Raw genomic sequence first — 19,095 nt, forward strand, 5'->3', positions numbered from 1 at the left:
GGAGCAGCAGGTAGCAACAAGATGGACTGCCCATTAGTGGATGGAGGGTAAAAAACAACGTGTGTGGTGACATCATTTATGGTCACAAAATGAGTCCCATCTTATACATACTGTATATTTCTTCGTAGTTCCAGGAACTAAGATGTCAGTCAATTTTTCTTACCATAGTTCGGATGTGTTTTCATTTTTATTGTAAAAGGAACTGTTACTGTAAACCTCTGGTCAACCTTGGCCTCCATTAGATGTCACACGGAAAGCACTTTTCATTACAGGTACAGGAAAGCGTAAACATGGATACTTTATACAGATCAATCCAACTAAATTGAGTTTGGTTACATGACTGGTTACTGCTCCAGTAAAGCTGTCATGTTTCCTGACTCCTGGCCTGTCACTGAAGATGCTTTACTGCCGGTTTGATCAGCCTCCAGCTGTTTCTTCATCTCTGCTAATTCTTAGTGATTAACACTAACTCTTGCCCACTTTGCCTCATGTATTGTTCTTTCCTTTTGTTTTATGTCTACCTCTTAATTACACTGTTGAGAGGGCATGAAGTGAGGGAGAGACTATTGATTGTTTTTGCTGCACTTTGTTTGCTCTGCTCATTCAGGTGTTCTCCTGATTCTGCAAAGCTGGCTGTAGTGAAAAGAGTCACCACTGACAGGACTGGATAAAGAGTTCTTTGTGGTTGGCTTTTAGTTCAATGAAAATTGACTATGTGTTACAGTTTATCTTGGCGGTTCAAAGGTCTGCTTCATGGTAACACGTTTGCTCAAGTGACCTGTATAGGTTAAGTGTACAAAACATGAGATATAGTGCTCGGACTGGACAGAAATGTGAACCTTTCTAAATGGTTACTTCCACCAAAATAATAAAACATATTTTCTCACATTTATTGGTATCTATCCATGCAGGTAGTTGCCAATACTTTTCTACTGAAAAGTATTGGCAATGAGGTCTGTGATTATTATGAGTAATAGGGCCAGGACCCTGTTTTGAAATAGTTTTAGTGGGCATTTTATGCCTTTCTTACAGAGCTGACTTAAGAGGAAATGAGGGGGAGAGATATGGTGAAGGACTTACAACAAAGGTCCCCGACTGAATTCAAACCGGGGGTGTTGTGGTTCATGGTTGACACCTTAAATCCCTAGAGTGCCCCTGTTTTGAATGTCTTTTTAAAGATTGTTAAATATTATTATTATTTTACCTCCATTATATTGATGTGGAGTCAGAAATCTCAAACCCTGGTATGATAAAAAGAAAACTACTTGCATTGGCTGTACAAGAATATAGTGAGCAAATATGTTTTCTTTTCAAAATAAAAAATAGATAGATAGATAATTGGGTGAACTGGTCCTTTAACAGTGATGGCGGAAGTATTTAGAACTAACTAAAGTTAGGTAAAAGTAGCAATGCCACAGTATACAATGATGCTCTGTATAGAAGTAATTAAGTATTGCATTCAAAATTTCACTTAGGTGAAAGTAGATTACATAAGTATCATTAGCAAAATATGCTTACAGTATCAAAAGTAGAAGTAGCTACAGTACTATACAGTATAGAGCCTATATACTGTATATGTGTATATTATTATTGATGCATCATTGTCACAATAATGTGTAAGCCGCTAATTTTAACAACTCCATATACTGTTGGGTAATTTAACTCTTACATTTTTAATATTTTGTAAACCTATCATATGTTTTTATGGACAGTCCTGAACTGAAAAATAACCAGTGATTAGAGCTTTGAAATATATGTACAGTAGCAAAGTAAGATCACACAATATATGGCTCTCACATAGTCTCTCTAGTGGACTAGAAATATAAAATAGCTCAAAATGAAAATACTTAAGTAAACTACTTACAGTACTTAAGTAAACAGTTACTTTCCACCACTGCCCTTTCAGACTCTATACATTGCCCAACCAACTTCTCTGGCTCATTCTCCTTATCTTACAGTAAAACACACATTTACATCATGTTCTTTTTTTTGTTCATCTTTGCTACCACAGCCCTGGACCCATGCTCTGCCTATATCAGCCTGAATGAACCCTGGAGGAACACAGACTACCACGTCAACCAGTCATCCGGTGTGCCCCTGTGTGACAGCCACGTGTCTGGAGAATGGTACCGCTTCACTGGTATGGCAGGGGATGCCATGCCCACCTTTTGCATCTCTGAGAATCACTGTGGCACCCATGCTCCCATCTGGCTCAACGGAAGCCACCCTCAACCCCACGAGGGTGTCGTCACCCTGCCTGTCTGTGCCAGCTTCAATGACAACTGCTGCCAGTGGAACGCCAGTGCCGATGTAAAGGCCTGTACTGGAGGATACTTTGTCTATCGCCTGCCCAAACCCTCAGTCTGCTTCCATGTTTACTGTGGCCGTGAGTGAACATGTCCGATGTGTATATAAAAATCATTTTTTTATCCAATAAATGAGTTACTTTTCATTTTACTGGCTATTGTTGTGTGTGTGTGTGTGTGTGTGTGTGTGTGTGTGTGTGTGTGTGTGTGTGTGTGTGTGTGTGTGTGTGTGTGTGTGTGTGTGTGTGTGTGTGTGTGTGTGTGTGTGTGTGTGTGTGTGTGTGTGTGTGTGTGTGTTGCACAGATTTCTATGATATCTGTGATGAGGTGGAGTGTGCAGGTCCCAGATGTCCCAAGTCTGACTGTCGCTGTGCACCTGGAACTGCCATGGGACCAGACAGACAAACATGCCTGGGTGAGACAGACGGAGAGAGCGAGGAAGAGAGGGAACAAAAAAGTTGTTTAACAGATATGGAAGACAGATAGGCTGGAAATGGTTTCTGAAAATGAATAACAAGCAAAATCAATCAGATTGGCTTTGCAGTATGTTTACATAATTGTTTTAACCATTGTTTTTCTAACACTTTCAAATGTTGATCTGTTACTTTTAGTTAACTGTTTCAACAACTTATTCATTTATGTTATTTTTTTTTTCAACTATCTATCCATACTCGCTATTAATTTCAACATTTATCTATTACTTTTAGCTAGCTGTTTTAACATCTCTGCTCACTTACTAACCAGCTATCACACACTCTTAATCACAACATTGCTTAGATGTTAGCTGACTCAATATGTAGATATATCTTTTTAAATCAAAAAGTAAATTCTGTTTTATCAAATAAGCCAGGCTACTCCACAATCTTTCCACGTACCCCCTGAGGTTCAAGTACCCGTGGTTCACGACTCTGTGACGACTGTTCCAGCCATTTTCTCTAGTCTCTATGACCTGAGTAACTGTAGGATGTGTTGAAATATCCCAATTCCATACCAATAGAGTTATTTCTAGTTTCTAAATAATACGATACAGTAGGTCATAAAATAGGAAAGATTAGTGCAAAACCTGATGAAGGGAGCAGCGATATAGACAGAAAGATTGAAATATTGTCTTTTGTACACTGTTATCCCGAATTAGTTGACTTTACTAGAAATTTGCGTGGAAACCCATTGCCTTAAACCATCTAAGTTTTTACAAAAGGTGAAACTTAACAAGTCAAGCTGTATTAACACAGAGCAGTAAGTTGATGCAGAAGACAAATCAAGTTTACATTAGTAGTCATTACTAAAAAATCATTAGTAAACATTTTTATGTTGTCTAAATTATGCATGTTTGGTTAAATAAGCAAAGAAACAAATACAAACATTTAGGGTAGTTATCAAGACTAAATAAATAATTTTTTCAGATAATTAATATTTGTTTTCCTTAATGACAGCCCAATTTGTAGAACTAAGCATTCAAAACAAAGTCCAGAAAATGTTTTATTAATACACATTCAGTCTTGTTACACGTTATTGCAATGTTCTACATGGTAAGTTTAATTGAGATCACAGAATTACCACTTTCCAACTGTGTATGTTGTTGAATATTGTCAGTGCCCAGAAGCCATCAGTCCCCACCTGGGTCTCGGTCATGGTGCAACAATAAACGTAGATAAACACTGACACCAATTCAACCATACAAAGCTTAAACCCAGATAACATAAATGCACACCCAGAACATTAACAGAACATTATTAAAACACACTTTAACTAGGACAGAAACCGTTCAGAACATATCTTTTTTATCCCATGAGCCTTTGCATCGCTTCAGCGCAGAACAGTTCAAATGGTTTATCGGTGTTTTTTGCTCCCAACGGCTCCTTCCAGGCAGCGCTGCCTGGAAGGCACTAGGATTAGGCAATGGTTATGGTTATGGTTATGGTTAGGTGCCTTGGAGGCAGCGGTCACAGCGCTGCCTGGAAGGAGCAGTTGGGGGCAAAAAACACCATCGAGGGTTCAAATGACCCCGCCCCTCCCATCCTTAGTTCTGCTTATAATATGATGTGTGCACTGTATACTTAAGCTGATTATTACAAACAACTAATGTGATTTAGTAATGAATATGTTTTTTAACAAAACATAAAAGAATAAGTAGTGACTGACCACTACAAAGTTTAATTAGCCTACAACTAATTCTGGGTTTACAGTTTGCTGACTCCAGGTATGTGTGTGTGTGTGTGTGTGTGTGTGTGTGTGTGTGTGTGTGTGTGTGTGTGTGGTACATCGAATGTTGCACAGTGATGGGTGAAAGGCATGCAGTGGGAAACTAGCCGGCCTGAAAAGTCCCATTATCTCATTATTCACCCATCAACAAAATCTGCCTTTCTTTGTCTCATTTCTCCATCCTCGCTTACTCTCTTCCCTCACTCCCTTGCACTCTCACTTTAGTCCCTCCTTTTATTTCACCCATCATTATTTCTTTACCAGTCCTCTCAGTATTATCAACGCAGTTTTAAAGTCCTTCAAAGTCGATTCATCATCTTCTTCCCGGAACACTAAGTGAGGTGATAAACTCCACCCATCTGGTACTCAGTCGATTGAAAAAGGACTCATCTGATAATAATACCTGACCCAGCTGTGGTGTGTGTCCTATGATCAGATATAAATGAATGTGAGAAGGGCAATGGCGGCTGTGTAGAGGTGTGTGTGAACACCAAAGGCTCCAGACGCTGTGAGTGTGGGCCGGGCCGTGTGCTGGACGAGGATGGAAGCAACTGCAGAGGTACACCTGTGTTGTGATGTGCATACTGTATGACACATCAGTCAATGTTGTACCGAGATAGTTAAACCAGGAAACCACGCGGTGTGCTTCATCTTTTTCATGTCTCTTTGTCACCTCATGCAGAGATAGCAGGCTGTCATGTTAACAATGGAGGCTGCAGCCATGGCTGCTCCTCGCTGCTGGACTCCTATCAATGCCACTGTCCCAGAGGGCTGGAGCTGGGAGAGGATAAACACATATGTCAGGGTGTGTATCAGTGTTTGTGTATAAGAAAGCTAGATATTGGAATAGTCCAAGGTGTCATCCTCTATTCACATATTCTTTCCAAAACCCAAAGATATTTAGGATTGTATCCATCATTTATGGTTATTATCAATTAATAAATGTTGATTACTTTCTTCATAATCTATCTCTCTTTATGTACTTAGCCAACAAATAGATTGTGTGGTTTGTTTTCTCCTCTTTTGCATTTTTTGCACGATTTGTGCCATGTTATGGGACCATAATAATATGTCATATCTTTGTCTCCCTTTCCTGCAGTGCCAGTCCAGTGTGATTCCAGCTCTATTATTGTGTCAGTTCCTAAGGACCTTGTAGGAGGACTGGAGCTCTCTCTGTCCAACTCGTCTTGTCGAGGTGTTTCCAATGGCACACACATCAACCTCAGCTTCAGCCTCAAGACCTGTGGCACAGTGGTAGAGGTCAGAGGCATTGGGTTCAAAGTTTTTAGACAGAATGTGCTCAGGATTTAGTCTCTGCAGTTAGGGCTAGGAGACATATTTGATTACAACAATATATAAAGGGTAGTGCCTTAAATGTGTGTTGTTTGAGGTTGTCACGGCTGATAAAGCTATTAAAACGCTGTCAACTGAATGTCGACCCCTAGGTGACAGATGATAAGATTGTGGGGACCAACCTGGTGACAGGCCTCCCTAGGAGCAGCCCAGGCAGCAGCAGGGACCTGATAGTCCGCACCAGCAAGTTAGTGCTCCCAGTCACCTGTGAGTTCCCCAGGGAGTACCAAGTGTCGGACGGATACCAGGCAAGTCAGCGCAGCTCAGCCCTCGAACTGGCAGGCCACAGTGAGGGAGTCTTCCCCTTCTTTCTAGAGCTCTTTAAGAGCGCAGAGTTCTCGGAGCCGTATCGCACTCCGCCCCAGCTCCGCCTGCACGACTCCCTGTTCTTCGGGGTGGAGCCAAAGGAGAGGGTGGAGGGCCTCTCTGCACTGGTGGAGAGCTGCTTCGCCACACCAGGACCTAAAGCTGACCAGGCCCTCAAGTATTACCTCATCAAAGACGGGTGAATACTGTGGATGGTTTTATCAGTTCTAATGCCACATCTTGCGCTGCATGACATAGCACACTTATTACAAGTGCCTTATGAACTACAAAATAGCACTGCTGGAAGAGTATATAAATGAATAGGTTTGTTTTGCTACCTTATAATGCTAAAATATATAATAAAGGATTCAAGCTCAAGTTCATGATCACTTTTATATGTGCATATGTCTTCCTAACCCTGACACCTGATAGCTTTATATTAAGTAAACTGTGGCTGGCTAAAAAGAAAAAAAAACTGTATTTATAGATACTATACACTATATTAACAGGAAAGCCAAAGAAAAGCTGTGATAGTAATAAAGTGGTATAGCAATGACCATATTTTGCAATTTGGGTGAACTGACCCTTTAAAGTGTCTTGCTCATGCCCACAATGAAAACTGCAGAATTCTGTCTTTTTAATATTGTCTCACTAATACAAGATATGTAATACATGTCAACAGAATCAGACCCAGCTGCTGTGTTTCCACAAAGCCTTAGCATCAGCTGCTTCATGGTTATAGGAACAGGAAAGGAAATCTCCACTCCTTCAAGGAAATGTCAAATGAAAAATGCCACTAGCCTCGTACTCTGATTTATGTGGAAAGAAAACAAGAATATTTTGAGTATAAATCCTTACTATCTGGGGAACACTTTCTTTTGGCAAACCATTTCTCCACCAAATCTCTACCTCTACTCTATGAACACAGAGCAGGGCAGTGATCTATTTTCTTGATTTTCCTATTAAAAAAACAGTGTTTGATGGCCTTTGGGCAGCTAACCTTGATGATGTGGCTTGTTAGAAACATATCTGGATCACTGAATACTTTGTAAGGATATCAAACACATGTATGACTCTATTTTCCCTCTTCTTCTAATTCAGGTGTATCTCTGATGAAACAGTGACACAGTACTCATCAAAGGACCAGCTCTCTAAGCACTACCAGGTCCCTGTCTTCAAGTTCATTGGCAAGGACAACCAAGTGAGTAAAGAAAAGCATGCTGGGAGCCAGCTGGCCAGTGTGTGTGGGGTTATTTCTGTGTAGCACTATATTGCATGGACTGAAGCAGCCAGTGTCCTTACACTGTGGTGGTGTTCTTCTCTATCTGTACTCAAAACAAGCTTGTCTCCTCTGATTACAGCAAGTGTTCCTCCACTGCCAGGTGTTAGTATGCGGGGCAGGAGACTCCCACTGTGCCCAGCGTTGTCAAAGACGTGTCCGCCGAGAGGTTCGGTCCGGTGAACCTCAGGAGCAGCACACACTGAGTGGAGGCCCCATCTTCATCCTGCCTGAGCCATGATGCTAACATAGAGCCATTAACTCAAACAGGCAGAAAAACACCATGAGAGCCAACAGCAGCAGCAAAATTAGTAACATTTAGATTAAAGGAGACTTGCCATTTCAGTTTATTTAGATATTAAAAGTCTCTCTTATGCACATATACATGATGTGTAGTATATATATACTCTTTTTTATTCCTATGTAAGTTACTGTGTCAGTCACAGTGCTGTAGATCACTTAAATTCTGCTTAATACATCCAAGTTTGTGTGTGTCATTGCCACTTTGCCCGGCAGCACAATTTACTGGCAATAAAGTGAGTGACATTTCTATTAGAAATCATTCTGAGGGGGCACAGTTCATTTGTAACAACTACAGCATGAAGGATGTTTTTCTAGGTCAAACTTTCTGGCATTTATCAGGCTTGATTACAGCTTAAAGATTTTGTGGATTTATAGAAGTGGTTTATCCTTCACACTATCACTGACTTGACAAATACATGTGGAACACCCATAGATGTATTCTGACTCGTTTGCTCAGATGGCTGGGGGATCATGTCACACATCCCAGTGTGTTAGAGAAGAGATATTAGTGTGCCCTGCCTGAAAATGATTAATGCGCTTCTTCACTGACAATTAATCTAGAATTAATCAGTTAAACTGCAATTAGTCATTTATTCATTCATAACAAATAACTGGCAAATAACTTACATCAAACATTAACGTAGTACAGTAGCTGTAATAGGCATCACATTTACATGACACTGACTTAAGGTTTGAGCAGACTATTTTGATAAATAACAGAACACAACAAACCATGTGCAGCAGAGGAATTAAATTGTGTCTTTCTATCTAGAGGAAATTAATCCAACAATATCCTTCCCATCAGGCAATTTGTCTGGAGTTATCATAGTAATTTATGGTAATGGAGTCACAGAGGCCTAAAAATGGCCTAAAATGAAATGGAGTATGGAGAGTAAAACATGCATAGGGCAGTTAATTAGAAACCTGAAAGTCATATTCAGATACCTAATATGTGTTAGTACTGCCTATGAATAAAACCTAAGAAACTGTTCATCTGCATTCCCCATTTATGTCTTTTTTTTAAACTCCCAAGCTGTGAATCTTGAGAGGGCTCTTGTGAAGTATTTCCTTGACAAAAAGCCTATAAATATAAAGTATAATCTGTGGAAATACTTATGACTCTGTTATTTGTCTGTGAAAGCATGCAGGAGTTTGTCCATAGTCTTTCTGTGTCACAGTTCATCCCTCTCTTCTCCCTCACAGACACATGCTGCCCTCTGGCTGTTCATGTAAGGCCTGCAACCAAGAGTCCCCACTGTGCTGTGGAGAGCGTCCGCCATCGAATCACAGGCTAAGAAGAAAAGACAGAGAAAAATAGAGAGAGGAGGGAGGCAGAGTTTAGTATGATTTTTTTGATCACTCACAATTACGGCTGGGCAATATATCAATAATATATTGGTATCGTAAAATGAGATTAAATATCGTCTTAGATTTCAGATATCGGAATATCAGTATATGGTAAGTGTTGTCTTTTCCTGTTTTTAAAGGCTGCATTACAGTAAAGGGATGCCATTGTCTGAACTCACCAGGCTATTCTAGTTGTTCTATTATTTGCCTTTAACCACTTAGTCATTATATGCACATTATTGATGATGATTTATCTAAAATCTAATTGTAAAAATATTTTGTAAAAGCACTAATTGTCAACCCTATAATATCGTCGCAATATCGACATTGAGGTATTTGATCAATAATATCGTGATATCTGATTTTCTCCATATTGCCCAGCCCTACTCACAATGCATGTGAGATGTTAATAATAATAATAATAATAATAATAATAATAATAATAATAATAATTTATACTTTATTAATCCCGCAAGGGAAATTAAAATGTTTTCACTCTGTTGTTATAATACACATTACACACAGGCCTAAAATACACACACATGCTCAGTACCTATACATGCGCTAATGGAGAGATGTCAGAGTGAGGGGGCTACAGCTGTCAATGGACAGGTGCCCCAAGCAGTTGGGGGTTCGGTGCCTTGCTCAAGAGCACCTTGGCAGTGCCCAGGAGGTGAACTGGCACCTCTCCAGCTACCAGTCCACCGCCATACTTTTGTCCCGTATGGAGACTTGAACCAGCGACCCTCCGGTTCCCAACCCAACTGCCTACATACCCTGGTGGTTTCATTCATATACACCTTTATATATAAATATCTGCAAATATCTCACCTTGTACCTTCGACACAAAGCCCAGACTCTTCTTAAGGTCAGAGCAAATGCCATGCAGACACAAGCGAAACTCTGAGTCACAGTCGTACTTGGTTGTGCCACAAGTGTCATAGCACATATCAAGCTGGTTACAGCACTCAGTCATAGCAGGGATCCCCAGGTCAAGCTGTCAAAATAAAAAAACTGTATTGTCAGTGCAGTTTACCAAGAACCTAGCATTTTAAACCATTGTGGTTGTGGTAAGCTCCATTATTATGGGCTTAATGATGTAGTTCTGGGCTGTTGGTGCTATGTGGGCCACCTACAGCGGTATTCACCTGGAATCCCACCAGAGAGGAGCTGCAGCCGTTGGGCTCTGGGAGCTGGTAGCCGGGACGAGGTTGAGGAGGTTTACCTACGAAAACAGAGATGTTCCATTTAATTCTCAAACTAAAGTGAAGGCCCATTAACACACTGATGTCATAATATACTCCTTGGGTCTACAGGATATCTCTGTTCTTAGGTGTGTGTTGTTTCAAAGATAAGATGTAACTTCTGTTTAAGAACATATGTATTGATTGTGTAACTGTACATCTACCTCCTAGACTGATAACCAGAATGTTTTCAGGTTTCATTATCAGCAGCCTGAGGGTAGATAAACTGACAGCAGAGACACCAATTTGACACTCAAAGTGTGCTAAGAAAACACATATGAAAGAAGGAGGAATATGGGGTGTGAACACAATATAATTAGCATTTGAAAATCTACTGTGAACCAGGTAGACTGAAAATGTTTTGGCTCTTTTGAAAACAGCAACAACTCCCCCCCTCCAGGCCACTAAAATACTTGTGGTTCTCAGTAACATAACAGTAAAAAAAAGTAAATTCAAAAGATTAGATCTTACCATATCTGCAGCGGTACTGACACACACCATTGTGTCCCCCCACCAGCTCCACCAGGGAGTCAAAGTATCCGTGCACACTCTGGAAACTATTTCTAATTGAGTTGATGCTCCAGCTGTTGTCGTCTTTATGAGCCAAGGGCTCGTTCAGGGACTGGTTTGTTTCGACTGGTCTAATGTCATTCTCCTCCGCCTCAGAAGAAGGTTGCTCCTGGGTGACAGTTTCACCAATAAGAGCTTCCACAACAGAGGCGTCTCCAGCAGGCCTATCACTGTCTGTCTCTGGCTCTTCGGCTGTTGCAACTTCTGCTACTTGGACATCCACTGCTGGTTTGTCAGCAGCTGGATTATCCACTGCAAGTATTTTAGCCAATAGATTGTCACCAAAAATGGAATTAGCTGCAGGTTCCTCAACTGCAGGCACATCATCTACTTGGGTATCTGCAGGAGCTCCAGCTTCTTCATCTGCATCTACAGAGGCAGTTGCTAAAACACCGTCAGTAACAGCAGCTGAGTGCACAGCAGGGACCTCCTCCTCTTCCTTTGCTTGAGTCTGGTAGTGGCCTAAAGTGGCACACATGCCCGTGCACACGCCGAGGAGCAGCAGAACCGCAGTCCGAAGCAGCATGGTGTTAAACTGGTGACAATCCGAGCAGAGGAAGCTCTGCACAAGGTGAAGGTGTTGTTAACAGTGTGAGAAGAGTTTAGACAGTGAGGGACATACACACACTGTGCTCCTACTGGCTCTGCCAGCCAGAGAGCAGACTTTGACCTATGATTAGGTTCATGCAGACAGCAAGGCACTCTCTCCCATTGGGGGCAAAGGTCACCCCATATCAATCCAAAGAAAGCTTGTATAAGTTCTGTAATCCGCTCATTCTCTGTGATTCTTGAACACATCTAATGAGTAATTCCATCAGTTTCATCCACAAAAGCTATAACTGGATTTTTATGACTCAAAATGTCACATGGACAGAGGAAAAACCCTCTTCGTATTTTCTTTTGAACTCAGCACATCTAATAGTGGTATTTCAGCCTGTGACCTCTATCAAGACATCAAAAGATCTTCACTGTGTCACAGACTAAATGACACTTAGCACTGAATAAGTACAGAGACAAACAGAAAGTTATTTTATTCATTTGGCATGTCTCTGCTGCCATCTGGTGTTTGAAGAGTAATTTGCTCCTGATGCTGTGGATATTGATTTTTTGTTGTCTTCCTATTTAATGTCCCTGTCCAACAACAGAGGTCTGTTTTAAGGATACAAGTTGTAAAGTATGTTATTATGGGGTTTCAGGTACCCCCGAATGCCTTATTCAGTCAGTACAAATGTGTCTCCTGTAGCTAGAAATGAGAGGACTTGTATCCTCCTAATCCTCCATGGTATCTTGTTCTTGCACAGCTCCATACAGAAAAAATCAGAAAAAGATGGCTGTGACAACATCCAGGCCTTTTTATTATGATTAGAAATAGTTCTATTTATAATCCATTAACATTTATTTAACATTTATTTATCCAGGTAAGTCGATTAAGAACAAATTGTCATTTGCAACGATGACCTGTCACATTCATACTGCTACACATTCTACACTGAGCAGTTTCTGGAGCAGTTGGAATTAAGGGCCTTGCTCAAGGGCACCTCAGTGGTGGTAATAAAGGAGGGACAAGCACTGCTCTTTCACTTTTCACTGGGCCACTAAAACAACATATGTTAAGTGTCAAATTCACTGCTGTTCTTTAACTGATGGATGACTGGAAACTGTGAAACCTGACGTCCTCTTACTTAATACAATTACTTAAAGCTGTGTGTGAACACAATTTTGAACACTTGAGCTAGTTGTTCTTGAGTGTTTTCATTTTATGCCACTTTTTACTTCTATTTAACCACATTTCAGAGGCAAAACTACTACTTTTACTCCACTACATTCATTTGACAGATATAGTACTGGTCAGGGACATCACTGGGATTTAAAGACAGGGGGTGCTTAGCCCCCAGGGTATTTGTAACTTGTGTTTGCAAAATCTTTGCACTCACATCTTTTGTTACTGTATTAGAACTACACTTATGTCAACAACCAGTCAAGAAACCAAGATGTTAACAAGTAAAAAGTGACAGACATATCTTCTTCCATGTCTACTCTGTTCAACAAAAGTTACTGTAATGTAGCTTCAGACACATCAAAGCTGCATTTACTTAGACCACACTGTGTTCCTGATGAGTTCTTCTGTAGGCAATTACTTAAATGCTATCTGTCTGCTCATGTAAATGTGTGATAAAGTAATAGCATACTATATCTAATTCCTCTCTCTATAAGTTAAGTTGTCCAAAGAATGCTATATACAGCATAACCCAAGAACCCGAATTTCAAGGTCATAGTGAAATTTGAACAAACACAAGTTTGAGAGTTTGAGATGATTTATTCTGCCAAATGATGTATACAATGTATGATATAAAGCAACAATGACAAGGCAGTATTCAAATAAAGTAAAATTGAGAATAAAATAATGTTCAAAACCACAGTCAACAGCTATATTGTGTTTATTGTCTACGTGGGTGGACGCATCAAAGAATGCCTTCTGTTTTTAAGGGTGGCAAATCTATCACTCTGTTGTGACTTAGGTGCTTCAGTATGTCATTTTCAATCGACATGGCTGCAAGATTGTGAAGCCATTTCTGCCCCATTGTTTGACACAGCCAGGAGTGAAGCTGACGCAATGCACTAAAGAGCCTTTCACAAGAGCAGCTGCTCACAGGTACTGTAAGAGCAACTTGGATGGTTGCCCTCAGAGAGGGAGACATGTCTGGGTCTAGGAGGTTGTGCACAGCTAACATGTCTTGGGGTGGACATCCAGCCTCTGTTTTGCAGGTAAGAAAGTTTTTTGTTACGAGAACCTCCTCTGATTTCAAGTCAATGCTGTAGTTCCTGGCAAGCTCATCCAAGTAGGATTCACTAAATAAGTTCTCAGATTTAGGGCCGCATGCCTGGATGCCTTTTAGGAGCCCTGAATGTACACTAGAAAATCTTAGTTCGAGCTCACTAACCATCCTGTCCACACAGGGGAAAAGCAAATTGGTTTTCAAGGTCTATGAGCTGATCAACTCAGTGCCTGAACCCATGGTTGTCTCCAACACAAAATCCTCCATTTTCTTCTGTTTATGCCTTTTCTTAGCATGTGGTTCTGGGATACTGTGTGTGTGTGTGTGTGTGGCACATGGCCTTGGTTCTCTCATACAGGTCTGTGGCAAATGCATCTGTGTGTTTGCCCCTCAGTGTGTCACAGACAGCTTCTTTGCCCATAAAAGCTTCTGCCAGGTCTAAAGTCTTCTTCTCTAGGAGGTTGTGGAGTCCTTGAGTTACAGACAGAAGTGCCTGAAACATCAGTAGTGCATAGACTGTTGAGAGGTTGTAGAGCTTTGCTCTAAGACCAACAGCTATGGCTTGACAGAGAGACACTCACAAATGGTAGGTAATGCCTCAAGAACGGCATTAATGGATTGCAGCTGGCATGCCCAGCGAGCCCAGCGAGTGTGGAAAGCTCCACAGCCTCTGAAACAGGCCTGCAAGTATGGCACAACACTAGGTTTAGCTCATGAGCATAACAATGCTCATAGATAGCCTCAGGATGGAACCTTCTAAAATATGCTTGCACACCTCCAGTGGACCCACTCATAACAGCTGCGCCATCACATGTTGGTGCTACACACTTAAGTTCTGTTACACCATTGTTCTGGATCTGCTGCTGCAGCTCGTTGGCAATGGACTGGGCATCCAATGACTTCATCTCTGTAAGAAGTGCTAGGAAACGTTCCTTCACTTCCCCCTCTGACACGTACTTAACACAAACCATGCTCTGACCATGCATCTCTTGCCTCATCTGCCATAATGGCATAGATTTTGGATTTTATCATCTCAGATACAATAACATTGGTCACTTCTTGAGCACAACAATCAATCTCGTTCTGAGATGTTGGCAAGATATAGGTAGCATTTGATGGAGGTTTATATTTTTTAAGGAAATGATCAAACTCCTTTAAAAGCTCCATGAAAACAAGTAGGTTGCTTCTGTTTGGATCATCTTCGCCTTCATTATTGCCACGAAAAGGGGATTCCCTGTCTCCCTAACATGGAAGTGACTGCAACAATTCGCCTTAGATACTCTCTTCTCTCCGCTATCTCACTTACATTTGCAGATGCTATCATCTGTGCAATGTCTCCCTGTCGGCTAGTTGCCTGGTAGCTTTTCCATGCAACAACACTATCCTTATATGTGTGTGCCATCTCATGGTTGCCAAATATAAACAAGGCTTTCCTCCAGTTCTTGGAACCACTACTGACAAAAGCATCACGTTTGATGTTTTTGCCAAACACTCAACATGGGAAGCAGAAAGCTGCATTACGGTTGATTGAATATTCCAACCAGTTGTGGTGAAATGTCCTCTTCTGTGTACCAAAACTATCTTGTGGGTAGCTCTTCAGCTTCACCTGTCGGGGCCCTGTGTCTTTGTCACCTAAATCATGCACATTACTGGAAGGAGTTGCTGCAGTTGCTTCGTCATTTTCCTTCTCTAGGTCTGTTTGCTCTTCCTCTCTCCCTGGATCAGTTTGGTCTCCCACTCTCTCTATTTCCATTTGCTCAAGCTCCTCTGTCTCTGGACACGCTTGCTCTCCCTGCCTCAAGCAGCTTGACTTTTGACCCTTTTCCTCCTCAGCCTCTCCTTCTGTGTGATCTTTTAAGATAAAACAAAACCCTGATGCTAATTTCATGACTTCGAAATGCAAATTGGTCACATGAAACAACATCCAAAATGTCCAAAAACAGACAAACAAGAGGTCGGACAGCTAATAAGTTTGTAAGTTAAACAAATATGACAAATAGCAGTACAAGAAAAAAAATATATAGGCATCGCTGCATGCTTTATCATGTAAGCTCTTGATAAGGATCCTATTTAAAGTGGCTACTGTCTGAATATAATAACCTGATGGTGGAAGGAATAAAAGATTTGGAGTAATGATTACTGTATATACTGTATGTTTATTTTCACATGTGTATCTGTGGGCATATAGTCATGTTTAGCCTAGCCTACATTTAGGCAACATCTACATATTTATTTAATGTATCACAGCCAATTAATGCAGAAAGTTAAGTTGGTCAGAAATTCAGAATATAGCTAGCATATATAATAAATATAATGAAATAATTTTGTTTAGGCTATGCCTTAGTTCCCAGACCTGCCAACAAATGCTTATTGTTAGAAGAAACCAAAACACCCTACATTTCCTTAGACCTGTAGACCACTACTGACCTCAATCATGCTGGCTCCCTCAGAATCAACTGCCCTGCCAATCTCCTGCTTCTCTTTCTCTCTGCTAAAATATCTTCGAAAATCCATCTGCTCAATGAATTGAAGGATACACCGGTACAATAGCATTAACAGGGACCCTATGACATTTAGTTTTCAGTGACAACAACATTCTATGGGGACTGATTTTGTTTTAGAATACTATAGAGATAGGCTATATCATTGGCAATGAATAAAGAGCTGTGGATAGCTTGCTAGGTTAACTATTTCTTGTATTTCGCTTGTTCACTCTAGCTAGACTATTGTTTTCCATAGCAAACCAAATACCCCCTTTCCTTTACCTCAAGAAAACATAGCTAGGTAAGGTCGTTAAAAACAACTTACAATTTCACTCTGTATCACTCACTAAGTGTAATCAATCTTCCTTTACCATTCATCTGCGTGTGTATCGGTGTGTGTGTGTGTGTGTGTGTGTGTGTGTGTGTGTGTGTGTGTGTGTGTGTGCAGTAGCGAGTTCAGACCAAAGAGTAGCGACAAGACGAGATAAATCCTCCAGTTACTTGCAATGCTCCGGTCTGCAACGCTCTGAAAGCTGCCAGTTCACACCAATGCAGCGAGAGGGTGCATCATCATCTTAAAACATACACACTACACACCGACACACACAGATGAATGGTGAAGGAAGATTGATTCACCGTAGTTAGTGATACAGAGTGCACTGTAAAAAAAAAAAAATCGAATTATTATTGTTGTTCTTATTATTTGGGGGGGCTTAGGGACATTTTAGTGTAGCTTCAGCACCCCTAAAACAGGCGTAACGACGTCCCTGGTAGGCTACTGGTAGAATAATATTAGTATAATACTAGATTTTACAATGCTGAACGGGATGCCTTGCGCAGCCTTTCGTCAGAGAGAGAGAGAGAGAGAGAGAGAGAGAGAGAGAGAGAGAGAGAGAGAGAGAGAGTCACAACCCGCCTTGCTAAGTTTTACCAGATTACCCAATGGGCATTATGGGCACGGGCCCAGGGGCCCATGCGCACTTGGGGCACAAGCGAGGGGAAGAATTTTCTTTACATTTCAGATAATGACACCATGTAGACAGACAGGAAGGAACATTAATGGGTGTGTGTATGTGTTTATGTGTGAATTATGGAAGAATTTGATTCATAGAACTGGATTGGTAAAGGTGAGGCACTATGTGCTTGCATATGCCAGCTAGTTGCTCACTAGAGGTGTTACCAGCAAATAGTAATCACAAATTCAAAAGCTTGATTGTGTGGGTGGGGTGGGGGGCCCTACAAGACATTGTGCCCAGGGACCTCTGAATTCTTAATCCGGGCCTGACTACAGTTCAATTGTTGGAATGTAGAGAGAGGTCTTCGAACTTTAACAAGTTCGAAGCCCACTTTAAGAGTGTATTCCGCAAAAGCTATAAAGGCTTAATAAATGCAAAAGGCTTACAAAATTAAAAAACAAAAAAACTTTGAGAGTGTTATTCTGCCAATGCTATGAAAGCTAAATAAAAGGCTTACAAAAATCAAAATTCTTTAAGAGTGTAATACTAAAGCCATCGGCTATATATTTGAAAGCAGTCAGCAAACAAGCATACTTTTGAGCAGATCATAAACACAAAATACTGTGAAATAGTAAGAAATAAGGGGTGATTGCTTAACTTACTTATAAGGTTTCATACAATGTACTGTTTGTGTGTAATATGACTGTAAACCAGGTCACTTAGCACACACCAGACTGTCGGTTTGCTTATGTTTTCTTAAAAAAATATCTTTTTCTTTTTTTTTTTTTTTTCAGTAAGCTCTACTTTCATTCAGTAGGCTTTTTGGGAGACAGTGTCCCTCTCTCTAGAGCTTCTTTTTTTCACAATTTCACAATATGTTCATCTCCTTCAACAACACACAAAACACATGATCATCTTTTAAAATAGGGTACTTTATTATAGATTTAACTAACAGTATATAAAGTAGCTCATATTAGCGTCGCCTCAACCCACCATAACATCTAAATACTTCTAAAACATTGCATGAGTAAGAATAAAATAGTAAACATTTATATTCATGAATAACACTCTTAAATGGGCCAATCTGCTTAATGAGTATTTTTGAATCTTATGTACATTTTACTGCTAATATTTATGTACTTTTGAATGCAGAACTTGTAACGGAGTATTTGTACATTGTGTCATTGCTTGCTTGCTGATACTGGTGGTAGTTTTAAGCTATGGTCTACAGTGTTATTTCTGGACAAAAACATTTTTATATGTACTAAACTCAAGGGCTATAAGCTAATATACTTAAGTTGCTTGCTAATCAAATATGTGACTCTATTTAATACATATTACTTCGTTTTATTGCACTTTGGATATTGATATCAAGAAATGATCCTCTGGTTTACTTGCTGAAGTAAACCAGTTACCTGATGAAGCTATTTACTCTCTGTTTGTAGATCACAATGCATTTCGTCCCATAACATCCTGGTGGAAAAACATAGAAAAGCAGCAGCAGGTTAGAAAGAGTCACCAGTCCCTGAGTCTCACAGTACAGTATGTGCAATATAACATGTACCTTCTTAACGCCTTGCTTGCTTTCTCTCTGTCCAGCACCATGTTGATGTTGTTTTCCAGATCCTTGAGAGAAAAGTACAGTAAAAAACATGGCCCAATTTTTACAGAGTAAGACAGCATTTCAAATCTATAATGCTTTAAAAAATTATGATATGGTAGGAAAAAGATCAAACTCCCTTGCCTTGTTTGTGGTCTTCAGACAGTCATTTGAGGCGATCAGTCTCATTATCTCTTTCTGGAAGCCAACAGAAAAATACATTTTAAATAAAAACTGCAGCCATATGCATTTTTAGCAATCACCAATTGCTCTTCCTGCTTTAATTTTATTTCTGAACAAACACAAAGACAAAATTGATGCACAATGCGATGCAACAGTCTAGCTGTGCTGTTCATAAACTTGTGAGAA

At 40.4% G+C, this 19,095-nt stretch overlaps 2 protein-coding genes across 2 annotated transcripts; one reads left to right on the plus strand and one right to left on the minus strand.

Annotated features, from left to right (window-relative positions):
- The first annotated feature begins 1,409 nt into the window (after window positions 1-1,409).
- Window positions 1,410-7,687, plus strand: oit3 (oncoprotein induced transcript 3). Its single transcript, XM_078273609.1, has 9 exons — window positions 1,410-1,435; window positions 1,977-2,386; window positions 2,611-2,721; window positions 4,945-5,067; window positions 5,191-5,313; window positions 5,608-5,768; window positions 5,954-6,366; window positions 7,269-7,368; window positions 7,529-7,687. The coding sequence occupies exons 1-9, from the start codon at window positions 1,410-1,412 to the stop codon at window positions 7,685-7,687; spliced, it is 1,626 nt and encodes a 541-aa protein (XP_078129735.1).
- Window positions 7,688-8,921: 1,234 nt separating this feature from the next.
- pla2g12b (phospholipase A2, group XIIB) lies at window positions 8,922-10,841 on the minus strand. The gene is made up of 3 exons (XM_078273418.1): window positions 10,812-10,841; window positions 9,928-10,093; window positions 8,922-9,040 (listed from the first exon to the last, which is right to left on the minus strand). The coding sequence occupies exons 1-3, from the start codon at window positions 10,839-10,841 to the stop codon at window positions 8,922-8,924; spliced, it is 315 nt and encodes a 104-aa protein (XP_078129544.1).
- Window positions 10,842-19,095: the final 8,254 nt, after the last annotated feature.

This window comes from Sander vitreus, chromosome 17, assembly GCF_031162955.1.
Source record: "Sander vitreus isolate 19-12246 chromosome 17, sanVit1, whole genome shotgun sequence".
In the NCBI taxonomy this organism is placed as follows: domain Eukaryota; kingdom Metazoa; phylum Chordata; class Actinopteri; order Perciformes; family Percidae; genus Sander; species Sander vitreus.